The sequence below is a fragment of the Paroedura picta genome, chromosome 17, assembly GCF_049243985.1.
Source record: "Paroedura picta isolate Pp20150507F chromosome 17, Ppicta_v3.0, whole genome shotgun sequence".
Lineage (NCBI taxonomy): Eukaryota > Metazoa > Chordata > Lepidosauria > Squamata > Gekkonidae > Paroedura > Paroedura picta.
The window spans coordinates 17,598,681-17,612,428 of NC_135385.1; the positions used below are offsets into that span (position 1 = coordinate 17,598,681).

At 49.5% G+C, this 13,748-nt stretch overlaps 1 protein-coding gene across 1 annotated transcript in view; it reads right to left on the reverse strand.

Annotated features, from left to right (window-relative positions):
- NOMO1 (NODAL modulator 1) overlaps positions 1 to 13,748 on the reverse strand; it is a 32,865-nt gene that overhangs the window by 1,198 nt on the left and 17,919 nt on the right. Inside the window, exons 19-30 of the mRNA XM_077315986.1 lie at positions 12,876 to 13,085; positions 12,408 to 12,490; positions 11,695 to 11,854; positions 11,398 to 11,524; positions 9,343 to 9,456; positions 8,212 to 8,339; positions 6,023 to 6,164; positions 5,356 to 5,439; positions 4,317 to 4,427; positions 3,142 to 3,243; positions 1,989 to 2,108; positions 320 to 412 (exon numbers count right to left, since the gene is read on the reverse strand). Coding sequence (XP_077172101.1) covers positions 320 to 412; positions 1,989 to 2,108; positions 3,142 to 3,243; positions 4,317 to 4,427; positions 5,356 to 5,439; positions 6,023 to 6,164; positions 8,212 to 8,339; positions 9,343 to 9,456; positions 11,398 to 11,524; positions 11,695 to 11,854; positions 12,408 to 12,490; positions 12,876 to 13,085 — 1,474 coding nt within the window. The remainder of the gene's footprint in view (positions 1 to 319; positions 413 to 1,988; positions 2,109 to 3,141; positions 3,244 to 4,316; positions 4,428 to 5,355; positions 5,440 to 6,022; positions 6,165 to 8,211; positions 8,340 to 9,342; positions 9,457 to 11,397; positions 11,525 to 11,694; positions 11,855 to 12,407; positions 12,491 to 12,875; positions 13,086 to 13,748) is intronic.

Here is a 13,748-nt window from a genome sequence, read left to right on the forward strand (position 1 = left end):
TTTTCCCCCCCTCTCAATTGTCTTGATTAAAGACACAAGGGGAGCACTGACAATTCTAAGGATGCCTGCTTTCCTCCTTTCGCTCACAACAGCCCTGTAACAAATGTCAATGCCGGCAAGCCTGGCTTGCTTTGGAACCACTGCAGGCCCTTCTCCTTTGCCCCGCTTCTCAAACGGACCCACAACGAGAAGCCAAACCAGGCAGGGAGCTTTGCTTACGCCCCAGGCCTGACTCCAGGCATCAGAAGGCCTGCGGGGCTCCAGCCAAATGTGTCGTGGCAAACAGCTCAAAAGGAGGGGAAACGGAACGGTTTGTTACCTTGTCATGGTTATATCCAGCCAGCAGAAGGAGCAGCGTCAGCGGCAAGGCGATGTAGGACCCCTGTGCAATGTCTTGTTCCGGCAACTTTCTCTGCAAACAGACAAAGTTATTACTTTTTTTTGGGGGGGGGGGGGAGCATTCGCCTTCAATGTGTCGTGCTTTTCAAACAGCATCTGTAGAAATGCCGCCGGAAATGACCAAAGCCTTGAGGGCTGAATAAAACCTCTGTGTCGTTCAGAGCCCGTCTGCCCAGGAATTCTAGGCAGAGAAGCATATCCAGACCAGAGGGAATATTCTCTGCACCTCTGGAAGCATCGGATCGCTCAGGGTAAGAAACAGGATGCTGGACTAGATGGACTTTTAGGCTCTCATGGAACCCACACGAATTTAGCAAAGGATATAAAGCAGGGGTAGTCAAACTGCGGCCCTCCAGATGTCCGTGGACTACAATTCCCAGGAGCCCCTGCCAGCGAATGCTGGCAGGGGCTCCTGGGAATTGTAGTCCATGGACATCTGGAGGGCCGCAGTTTGACTACCCCTGATATAAAGTGTGTGTGTGTGTGGGGGGGAGGGGTCATGGCGGAGAGGTACCAGGACAAGACACTGCTGTGAATCAAGGGCAGTCCGCTGACTGAAGCACTGGGTGCCCCACTGTCGGATGCTTCTTATTGAGAATTGCCTTTATTATTTGGGGGCCTCATTTGTGGAATGCTCTCCAGGTTAGAAAGGAGAGAATCCCCTTTGCTCTTGGGCTCCCGACTGGGAGCTGGTCCCTTGAACTAGGGCTGGCCTCTGGCGATCTTCCTTGGGCTTCCCTTGTGAGCTGCAGTCGCCCGCCTCAGATTTCCTGGTGCTTCCCCTGCAATTCTGTGCATATTGGGAGGACCCACCCGGCGTCCTGGCCTCATGCTGGCTCCACCCCTTGCCTGTTTCTTCCTGGGTCGAACCCTTTTGCCCTGTGAATGGGGTCTCCTTCATGGATGCTTCTCTGTACTCCTCCACTTGGAGCATCTTTCTCCCAACCTGCTGCTGGCTTCAGCATCCATTCCCATGGCTTCCAGCCCCTTCGCCGCCTCCTCCTCCTCCTCGTCTGCCAGGGTTCTCTCCCCACACCTTTCTGGCCTCCGAGACCCAATGCAGCTCTCTGCCACACACTCCCCCCCCCCAGTATCCCCCCTTTGCTCTCTTTTAACGCCATGCTTCATCTGAGAGGGCCCAACCCTCTTGGCAGCATCCCAACTGTGACCTTCTCTGGATGAGCTGGTTGCAGTAATCCAACACCCACTCAGTTACAAAAGCTGATTTGGAAGACGGATTTCACAGCCAAAGAAAACAGTCTCATGAGAAGAAGGCGGCTGGACTGTAGATCAGGGGTAGTCAACCTGTGGTCCTCCAGATGTCCATGGACTACAATTCCCACGAGCCCCTGCCAGCGTTGCTGGCAGGGGCTCATGGGAATTGTAGTCCATGGACATCTGGAGGACCACAGGTTGACTACCCCTGCTGTAGATGACCCAGGAGGTCCCTTCCAACTCTTCTGTGATTCTAAGCACAGCTGCAGAAGAAGAACTGAAGAACAGGAACTTCCCCTAAAGCCAAGACCCGCCTCAAAACAGAAATCACTGGGTCTCATTCTCAGAATTGAGCCAATCAGAGGGACTCTTACGGTGGGGTTGAAAACCAGTGCGATGTGTTTGTTGTATCCCACAGTGGTGAACGAAACTTGAGGCAGGCTGTAGTCGTACTGGGACCTGGAGAGGGTGGAGTCCAACAGCACCACGTAATTCTGCACAGCGGAAAAAAATGAGTCAGACAACACAGAACTGCCATAGTGGAAACTGAACTATACCGAAATGTGGCCACTCAGTCCTAATGAGTCACGATGGAAGGCAGCAGATGGTTGTCTTCCGCAGCCTGGCTTGGCCCTGCAGAGACGAGGAAGCCCCTCTCTTCCCTCCCACAAGGAAAGGCTACTTGTTAGCCTGGTAAAGCTTCGTGGCTCTGTAGGTTTTGTTGAGTACTACTCTGAGGTTCTGAGGAGAAGACTCTTGCGAGTCCCTGGGACTGCAAGGCGAACAAACCGGTCAGTCCTAGAGGAGATCAGCCCTGACTGCTCCTTAGAAGGCCAGATCCTGAAGATGAAACTCAAATACTTTGGCCACCTCATGAGAAGGAAAGACTCCCTGTAGAAGAACCTAATGCTGGGAGCGATCGAGGGCAAAAGAAGAAGGGGACGACAGAGAATGAGGTGGCTGGATGGAGTCACTGAAGCAGTCGGTGCAAACTTAAATGGACTCCGGGGAATGGTAGAGGACAGGAAGGCCTGGAGGATCACTGTCCATGGGGTCGCAATGGGTCGGACACGACTTCGCACCTAACAACAACAACTCTGAGGTTCAGTAGGGATTTGAACCGAGTCTGCCCCAAAATTAGCCTGACATGCTATCACAACGCCAAATTGGCTGGTAGTGACAAAACTACTTTTTAGTGATTCAGTACTTATACTCCACTTTTCTCTTGAGGCTCTAAGCAGCTTACCATTCCAAAGTTAGAAACAAAGCACAAGACATTAAGACACCCCAGCTGACAACCCATTTTAATGCCCTAGGGCAGGGGTAGTCAGACTGCGGCCCTCCAGATGTCCATGGACTACAATTCCCAGGAGCCCCCTGCCAGCGAATGCTGGCAGGGGTCTCCTGGGAATTGTAGTCCATGGACATCTGGAGGGCCGCAGTTTGATTACCCCTGCCCTAGGGAATCCGACGGCCTTGCAGCATCGCCTGAAACCCAGCTTTCTAGGGAACGAACTGGAACAATACCTCTCCATCACGGAGCAGCGGTGGAAAGTGGAAGAACAAGGACTGCCCCAGTGAAACAGTGTGGAGAGGGTTATCCAGGTTCTCACTTTTGTAAAGCTTCACCTGCAAAGGGGAGAAAAAAACAACCACCCCACAAAGTCTTAAGTTATAACAAGGCGATCACCAAAGCCCTTTGTTGATCGCCAAGGTGAAATGCAATCGCCTTGGCCTTGAGGGTGTAAACTCGTTGCCTGAGAACCAGGAGCTCCTTACCCCAAGTACACCCTCATTATTTCTGGCATCCGGAAGAAGTTCCTGACAGTCAGAGTGGTTCCTCAGTGGAACGGGCTTCCTCAGGAGCTGGTGGGTTCTCCTTCTTTGGAAGTTTTTAAGCAGAGGCTGGAGAGCCATCTGACGGAGAGGCTGATTCTGTGAACTTAGGCAGATTGTGAGTGGGTGGGCAGGAAGGGATGGGCCAGTGTTTGTCTCCAGGGAATTGCTAATTGCCGCTGTGTGATGGTATACCCTCATTATTTCTGTCCAGCTGGCATCCGGAAGAAGTTCCTGACAGTCAGAGCGGTTCCTCAGTGGAACAGGCTTCCTCGGGAGCTGGTGGGTTCTCCTTCTTTGGAGGTTTTTAAGCAGAGGCTGATTCTGTGAACTTAGGCAGATTGTGAGTGGGTGGACAGGAAGGGATGGGACAGTGTTTGTCTCCAGGGAACTGCTAATTGACGGTGTGCGATGGTAGGTGAATTTCCTCCAGACCAGGCTGGATTCTGGAGATTTTTGGTGGTGGTACGGAATCACTTGGGCATGAAATTGCGGCCACTGTGGGTGGGCAGGTAGTTGTGGCTGTCCTGCACTGTGCAGGGGGTTGGACCAGATGACCCTGGAGGTCCTTTCCAACTCTAAGATGCTATGTCGCACTCAGCGCAATACACTGAGAGGAAGCAAGTCTTATTATGGTCAATCCATCTTACTCCTGGGGACTTCCAAAGCACTGCCTGCTCCAATAAACTGAAGGACAGCCATTACTTCAGGGAAGAGCCTCTTTGGACATGAGGAACCATAGCTGTGTGTACTATATTGGGGATTATTGACTTGAACGTTCAGGAAGGTTGTTTACAAGCAAAATCCATAGGAGAACAATCTTTCCTTTAGAGGAAGTCCCAGGGAGAGCTGGGAAATACACTTACCCATAAGGTGGGGAGGTGCTCTGAAGAGGTGATCACATTTCCACTTAGATCAAATTGGTTAATTTGGCGGAAAGCGATAATATTCACATCTCCAATGTCACTGCTGCCAACCTACAAGGTGCAAACACACGGAATCTTTAGTGGTGGCCAGGGGGAAAGTTGGAGAGTAATTTTTTTAAATTTTATTTATGTGTTTACTTGATTTTTATACTGCCCTCCTGGCGAGCTGGCTCAGGGCAGTGTACGTTATAGTTAACATATACAAGTTATTGAAACTATAATTAAGAATAATTTAATATTCAGTCAAAATAAATTACACAGCAAACCCAGATTAAAGAGCCGCATCAACAGCCCGAGCTGAATTTTCCTGTATCAGACCACAGTTTGGGGATGAACTTTGTCCATTCTGGCAGGGTACGAATCTGTTCTGGGAGCTCATTCCACTGGGTGGGGGCCAGGATAGAAAATGTACTGGCCCTGGCTGAGGCCAGACGTACCTCCTTGAGGCCAGGAACCACCAGCTGGTTGGGTTTGCAGAGAGCCCCAGTGCCACCATGGATTTTTTGTCGGCCCCACCCATCAAGCAGACCACACCCTAGAGGTGTGTTGGGTAGATGGTGCACCACCCAGGTGGCCAAGCGCTCGGTTCCAAGTCACCCAAGGCAACACATTCATGTCCTGGGAGTAAGCCTCCTGGAACATCACTGGCACCCACCCACCCCTGGTCCTGAGGTCCATGACTGATAGTTTCGCCCTCCTATACCCAGGTCTCAATCACACATGCCAGGTCTACCTCCTGCTCTGCAAAGACTCTGCCCACAGAGTCACGTGTTACCTGTATTGATCCAGCAGCATTCTTCCATTGTGATTTATGGTTTCTTCTTTTTTTTTGCCATGTGCCATCACAGAAAGCCCCTTAGGCAAACGCTTTTTGGGAACTGTTTTTTTTTTCTCATGCTGTCCAATGAAAATGCCTCCTGAATCACAATAGTGATCTCAATCCAGCAAATTAGGCCTGAGTTTTAAACGATTTGCTTACCTCAATGGCACGATGCTGAGGAAGAGCTCGCTCAATGTGATCGTTGCCTTCCGCTTTCAGCTGGATGTGATACTTGCAACTTGGCTTAATAACAAACAAAAAAAGCATACAACAAGATGACATTTGACCCCCCCTTTAACAGCAAGTCATCAAGACATTGGGTTTTCATTTGAACTTGGGTCTCTCCAACCTGGGTTGAGCCTGTGAGCACTTTGGGGATTGGAAATATAATGAAGTGCCACAACAAAATGGCTGCCATGGAGGGGGCACACAACCACAAAATGGCTGCCAGTCACTGAGAGGTTCTAAGCCAAAGCATTCTCTTCTGATGAACGCGGCTATTTCTGAATGGGTGCCCTCTGCAGACACAAAGGTGATGCCTTCTAACTCCAGAGAAAGCCAAAGCTGATTCCTTGCTCCAGAGAAGCAACAAGAGGTACCAGGAACCATGTGGGGCTGGCTGACAGGGCTTTAGGGATCACTGCCACATCGTATTGTCCTGCTGACTGGCTACACTACAAATTCATGTTCATCAACTAATGGAACAGGATTGCTAAGGGCATAATGCACAGTCTGATAAAGCCCTGGGTACCACAAAGAGAATTTCGAACCCCACAAAATGTGATACGGCAAAGAGAAATCCAAGAGTGATTGCCTCAGTCCTTACCAGCAGCCCCCGAAGCCTAAACCTGCCCTCTTCATCGGTGATGGTGTCTTCTCCATACATGCTGCAGTCTCTCTGGCCCACTGCTTCCACCGAAACACCTTGCTCGGGTTCCCCGTTTAGAGAGGAAACAGTACCGTAACAGCTAAGAGAAAGGGCACACAAGAGACCCCCAATAAGCCCTTCTTGTTTATGAAAACAGTGCCCTCAGGTGGCAGGTAAGCCTTTTTGGATTACTGTTTTGTTGCAGTCAAAAAAGAAGCAGTAAGGACTCCAGGAAAGGGGAGCCCCCAGGTGGGAGATGAGAAGGCATCCAAGAACAGGTAACTCTATCCCAGTTTTCTCCCCAAAGGGGGCCCAAAGTAGCTTACAGAAGCACCAACTCAAGGTCACCTGAGAAGCGTTCACAGCAGAGTGAGGATTCTAGCCTGTCTCTCAGATCCTAGACAGATACTCTAACCCTGGCTTTCTCAACCAGGGTTTTGTGAAACCCTCTTCTTTTTTTATGGCCCTGGAAGGGTTTCCCAAACGGGTGGGACTCGATTCATTTTTAACAGATTATTAAAAATTTATCAAGGTGATTTCACTATACATGATCAGGTCAACCCACCATCCCCCTCCCAAATAATGGAGGAAGTGGGGAAGGGGAGCGGCCCCAAGGGAGCACGTACAGCTCTGCTTCCCAACCATATCGCCCTATGCCCCCCGCAGGGCTTTAGGGGGGAAATCTATTGGTCGTTCCCAGCCCCAGGGAAGCACGCCTGGCCTCAACCAGGGCCAGGGCTTTCTGTCCTGGCCCCTACCTGGTGGAATGAGCTCCCGGGTGAGCCGCGGGCCCTGCAGGATTCGGCAACGTTCCGCAGGGCCTGCAAGACGGCGCTCTTCCGCCAGGTCTATGGTTGAGGCTGGGGCCAGCGAGGTAGATCTATCACCCCCCGGGATCTGAAGTGCACATCGCTCCTGTTCCATATTTTCTATCGCCTCAGCAGTGGGGTGGGAGTGGGTTACCCTTTTCCGCCATGTTGGGAGTCTCGAGTTTTTTTAATGGGGGTTTTAATGGGGTTTTTACAGACTTGTTGTTACCCGCCACGAGCCTGTTAGGGAGTGGGCGGGAAATAAATCGAATAAATAAATAATCAATAATAGTCTGGACCAGGGGTAGTCAAACTGCGGCCCTCCAGATGTCCATGGACTACAATTCCCAGAAGCCCCTGCCAGCGAATGCTGGCAGGGGCTTCTGGGAATTGTAGTTCATGGACATCTGGAGGGCCGCAGTTTGACTACCCCTGGTCTTGGACAATCACACCATTTCTGGGGTTTCTCAAAGCCTGAAGAATGTTTCAGGGGTTTCTCAATGGTCAAAAAAAGGCTGCCCAACAGCCCTCACCGTAATCTATGCTGTTTCCAGGGTGTTAAAAGCAAAATCCTGTTTGCTTGTTCCAGCAGTTTCCCTTAACGTCAGGCATCGTCAAATAGCTCAAAGAATACGCTCTTCATAGTTTGCCCAGATTGACATTTCTTTCAGTCCTTTATGCAGTTCTATCAGAGCAGAGGCCAAAGTTACAACTGGGAACGTTTCTGGGAGGGGATGCTACAACGGCATCTTTTCTTCCTGCCAAATAGATTTCCGCTCAGCTAGAATGCCAACCTGGCTACCTAGAGAGCCGAGGGCGGTTATGCAAGGCAAGCAAACTTCCCTGGCTTCACATGACACTGTTTGTCCTCGGAGAAGCCGGTACATAGCCAAATCTCGCTGGCTTCCCAGGCAGCTTTACTGTCTGTAGGAAAAGACCGAGATCCGTTTGAAAATCAAAACGCAACATCCTACAGGGCAGAGAAAGAATTCTCCTTGGTGCGCCACTGCCCCCCGAAGACATGACTGTGTCTGCCACCGAGCACAAAACTACCAAGGCTGAGAAGTGCCTTCTCTTTTGTAGGAAGATTCAGAACAGATGCTACGGAACACGGCTTTCCCAAAGAACTTTCAAGACACCACAGCAAACGATCAACAAAAAACATGCAATGGGAGATGCACGAACAGGGAAGCCCGTGTAGCATCTCTCTCCCCTTTCCGGCAGCTGGACTGGATTTTCCTCTGGCTTCATCCCGCAAGGTTAAGTTGCAAGGCCATCCTCAACCGGGCCACCGGGTTTTATGAGCGTTCAATAATGTTAAGGGGTGTGTGGACTGACCTATACGCTGTTCTGTAGCCAACAATGGTGATTTTAAGATTCTGTCCCTCTTGAACTTCAATCATTTGAGAGGAGGGTTCAAAGCGGAACTCTTTCATCATGGGCTTGAAGTAGTACTGTCCGGGGCTCTGCAAGGAAGCAGACAAGAAGGCAACAGGTCAGCTTGGATCCTGCCTGCAGGGTTCACACAACAGCTGCAATCCACCACCCAGGTGCACAAACCCGCCCTGTACCACCAGCTCATCCTGACTGGGAACTGTTCTCCAAGGTCTGAGGTCTTTCACGTCACCTAATCCCAGACCCCCAACAGCCCAGGTTAGCTTGATCTCATCAGATCTTGGAGGCTAACCGAGGCTAACCCTGGCTAATATTTGAATGGGAGAGATTCTTAAGAATGCCAGAGTTGTGACATGGAGGCAGGCAATGACAAGCCACCTCTGCATGCCTCTTGCCTTGAAAACCCCACAGGGTCACCCTATGCAACCTGTGACTTGATGGCACCATCCACCACCAATCTTGTTAACCGGAGATGCCAGGGATCAGGAACATAAGAGAAGCCATGTCGGATGAGACCAGGGGTGGTCAAACTGTGGCCCTCCAGATGTCCGTGGACTACAATTCCCACGAGCCCCTGGATCAGACCAATTTGCACATGCAGTCCAACACTGTGTGGCCAAAACCCAGGGCCCATCAGGAAGTCGACCTGCAAGGTCAGGACTCCAGAAGCTCTCCCCCTGTTGTCCCCAAGCAGCAAGCCATAATTGTCGCAGATTTCGGAGAAATCGGAGTCTGCTCCCCCAGGCAGAATGTTTTATCTAGAGCCACTGATATCTAGTCTCCTCCTGAGGCTATGCTTGTAGCCTCCATCCCTGTGTATTGTTCATTCCTTGGGTGAAAAGATACTTCCTTTTCCTTTCCTACAGCTCTTTAATTTCATTGAGTGCTCACAAGTTCTTGTATTATTAAGAGGAAGGGAGAAAAGTACCTCTGCCTTCCGGGCATGATCTTAAATTAATTCATTCAATCATTCCGCCACTATGGTTCATTCTGGCCCCTGTCGTAAAGGACCAGGATGTATTTAGAAGTCCGGGTTTCAAACAGGACTGAACGACCAACCCGGATAAACCGTACCAGGTTGGAAAAGGAGAGCATGCCGTTGTCTTGGGTCAGGAGATTGGAACGGAAGACTCCCCCGCTGAGAGAAAGGAGGACTCCAGAAAGAGGGTGGTCGTCCTCAGATTTAATCTGTGGCAAACAAAAAGAAAACAAAATGCATGTAAATCAATGAGAGGGACTCAACACAACATACCATAGAGAGGTTTGGCTTGAGAAACTTGCTATGGCCGCTGAGTAACCATAGAATCATAGAATCATAGAGTTGGAAGGGGCCATACAGGCCATCTAGTCATAGAATCATAGAATCATAGAATCATAGAGTTGGAAGGGGCCATACAGGCCACCTAGTCATAGAATCATAGAATCATAGAGTTGGAAGGGGCCATACAGGCCATCTAGTCATAGAATCATAGAATCATAGAATCATAGAGTTGGAAGGGGCCATACAGGCCACCTAGTCATAGAATCATAGAATCATAGAGTTGGAAGGGGCCATACAGGCCATCTAGTCATAGAATCATAGAATCATAGAATCCTAGAGTTGGAAGGGGCCATACAGGCCATCTAGTCATAGAATCATAGAATCATAGAATCATAGAGTTGGAAGGGGCCATACAGGCCATCTAGTCATAGAATCATAGAATCATAGAGTTGGAAGGGGCCATACAGGCCATCTAGTCATAGAATCATAGAATCATAGAATCATAGAGTTGGAAGGGGCCATACAGGCCACCTAGTCATAGAATCATAGAATCATAGAATCATAGAGTTGGAAGGGGCCATACAGGCCATCTAGTCATAGAATCATAGAATCCTAGAGTTGGAAGGGGCCATACAGGCCATCTAGTCATAGAATCATAGAATCATAGAATCATAGAGTTGGAAGGGGCCATACAGGCCATCTAGTCATAGAATCATAGAATCATAGAATCATAGAGTTGGAAGGGGCCATACAGGCCACCTAGTCATAGAATCATAGAATCATAGAGTTGGAAGGGGCCATACAGGCCATCTAGTCCAACCCCCTGCTCTATGCAGGATCAGCCATGATCTACCTTCTATCCAGGCTCCATCCACAGAGCTAGGTATATAAAAATCATGGAAATACTGGGGCACAAAACTAGAAGCCCAGGTGAGCTGGGTACTTCACTATCCTGTATAAATCCATCCCTGAGCAATACAGAAATTCACCGTGGCACTCTTAAAGGCCAAAGAAATAAAACAACAACTACAAAGTAATAGAATTCCATGATCCTCCCATAAATTAATCCAGGCTTTCTCAACCAGGATTTCGTAAAATGCTGGGGTTTCTTGATGGCCTGGGGGGGGGGTTCCCAAATCGGTAGATGTTAATGGATTTTTAATAATTTTTAAAGACTTGTTGAACATTTATTGGGTGATGTAACCATATATTTTGACCCACTCACTCCTCCCAAAATGGCCAATGATGGGCCTGGAGGGGGTGGGAAGGGGAGGGGCCCCAGGTGGGCGTGTCCACAGCTCTGCTTCCCAGCCATATTTTGCAGGATCACTCCACTTCTGGGGTTCCACCCAGTCTGACGAATGTTTCAGGGGGGTCTCAATGGTAAAAAAAGTCAAGAAAGGCTGAATTAAGCCGAGAAAAGGCTTTGAAGTAGATCTGGGTTGTTTTGTTTGTTTGTTTGTTCTGTGAGCAGACGTTAAACGTGACAAATCAGTCGCTCCGAATTGTTTTGGGGGTCACCAACGGATTATCGTTGCAATAAACGTACTCGTGCCGAACAGTCAAGGGAAGGATTCTCCCAACGAATACTCTTTTAACACATCACCTCTGTTCAGGCTCTTAGTCACTTGAGACAGGATAGCTAAGCTGAACTACTCGACTTGCCTGTGCTAATCTTCCAACAGGCTGCATCTGCCTTCAGGAAAATGCAGCCCCATACAGGCTAGATCTGCATCTGCTTTTTGGTAGGAACCACAAATATCCTCACCTTTCCTTTAAAAAAAGGTATTGTGTGAACTCCGCACCCAACGTCTGATGATGTTCGTTGGGTGTTCTGCAGAGAGGAAATCCCCAAATAATACGATTACCTCAAATGTGACTCCTGCAAGGGCAAAAGCTTTGAAGTCCCCAACTGTTCCTTCCACGGCGCTCAAAACAAATCCTTCCTTCTGGGCAGTGACAGTGTATTCTAGGTCGCTGTGGAGGGGCCCCACGCTTCAAACAAAAGAGTAAAGCAGATTAAGGCTTAGCAGTCACTGAGCGCAGCTCCCCCGTCATCCTGCAAGCAGAACCAACACCCAACTCAGCCCGTTTCCGCACATGAGCCTCCTTAAATAAACCCCGGAAAAGGAAGACTCAGAAAAATCAACCCCTCCAGGCTTCACCTGTAAGAGCCTTTGTCATCCGTGAAGACTGTGATGAGCGGGGAGGGTGCTCCTTTTTCACCAATAACGATCTCTACACCTTCCAATTCGGGATGGATCTGCCCTTCCAAGAATAAACCTGCCTTGCCGTGAATGTCTATCAGCTTCCCAGGGCAGCTTTCTTAACGGGCGGGGAAGGGAAAGGAATAAAGAGGTTAGGTTGGTCTAGCAGAAACATGAAGGCTTGCAGCACGGTACCCTCAAGCGATCTTTTTATTGTGCTAGGAAACAGAACTTAATCTACAAACAGCACAGCATTATGATACAAAGCTGTATTTTCTCAAGTCGGATCTTTAGAATTAGAGAGTCGGAAGGGACCTCCAGGGTCATCTAGTCCAAGCCCCTGAACAATGCAGGAACTCACAGCTACCTGCCCACCCACAGGGACCCCAATTTCATGTCCAAGCGATTCCCACCACCACCAAAAATGTCCAGAATCCAGCCTGGCCTGGAGGATAGTCATCTTTGGTCCATCTAATTAGGAATTCATTTGCACTGCATGCAGCTCTCTAAGATCTCAGGCTAAAGGTCTTTTCTAAACTTGACCCTTAAGATTATTCACCTAGAGATGTCAAGGGCTGAACACTGGACCTTCGGCACGGAGAGTAGAGGCAGAGCCAAAAGCCAAGGTCACATCAATAACTTAGCATTGCAAGCCCACCACCAAGACTTACCTCCACTAACAAAAGCTTCTACTAACGGTGGATAGAAAAGAAGCTCTTTTGAGGACGGTGTCACAGTTATTTTCTCTCCAGACCTGGAATAAAAGCCATCAACAATACAAAATTTAGATCCAGATCTTAGAATCAGAGAGTTGGAAGGGACCTCCAGGGTCATCTAGTCCAACCCTCTGCAAAATGCAGGAATTCGCAACTACCTGCCCACCCACAGTGACCACAATTTCATGACCAAGTGATCGCTCCACCAAAAATCTCCAGAATCCAGCCTGGCCTGGAGTGAATTCACCTACAATCCCACAGTGTTGAACGGCAATTCTCTGGGTGTGCAAGGAAGGGCCACAAGAGACAAACACTGGCACATCCCTTCCTGCGCACCCACTCCCAATCTGCCTAAGGCCAGAGATACACAGAAACACAAATGCAGGGGAAAGCCACACATCTTTTGAGAGGGAGGCAACGTACCGGGCCCAGTAGGAAAACTCGTAGTGGAACGGACCCTGCAGTTCTTCCACCATCTCCTGCACGGGTGGCTTTGAGCCTTCTTCTTCTGGGCCCTTCCTTTCCCTCTCCTCCCTGCGGGTCTTGATTTCAGCCAACTGCTGCTCCCTCCGCAGTTCTTGCTGTGATTTCAGTGGGCCGAGGACCAGGTCCGGTTCACTGTCGATTGAAGACCTGGGTGGGGAAAGGGAAGGCACAAGGAAGAAAGTGAACCTTTTGCTGGTGAAAGTGAAGATGGACACATGCCCCTCTTGGGAAGTAGGCTGGAACAGGCCTGGAAGAGGAGGATTTCCCCTAGAACTCGGATCACACATCTGAGCCACCGGCAGTAAACCGGGAACTCCGTTTCCACACTCAAAAGCCAAAGACATGAACAAACTGATTCTGAGGCAGCTTCCATAGCAAAAGGAAAATGCAAGGTCTCCTATTCAATAAACCAGGGGTAGTCAACCTGTGGTCCTCCAGATGTTCATGGACTACAATCCCCATGAGCCCCTGCCAGCAAACGCTGGCAGGGACTCATGGGAATTGTAGTCCATGAACATCTGGAGGACCACAGGTTGACTACCCCTGCAATAAACAACAGGAAGGGGGACATCTGCTGGAAGCCTACCAAGCTGCAGTGCGCTGGAATATTCCAACAATTTATTCATCACAAGGGAGGCCTGTTTTAAGTAAGGACATCTAAAACTCTGAAGACGTCCATCTGCTGCTGTTGTTCAGCAACTATATCTTGGGCACAGAACGAGTCACCTACTAGCCGACATGAGCACATAACGCGCTGGCCAATCACGGAATGAAGCATCTAAGGAGACGCACGACAGCCTCTCAATCCTT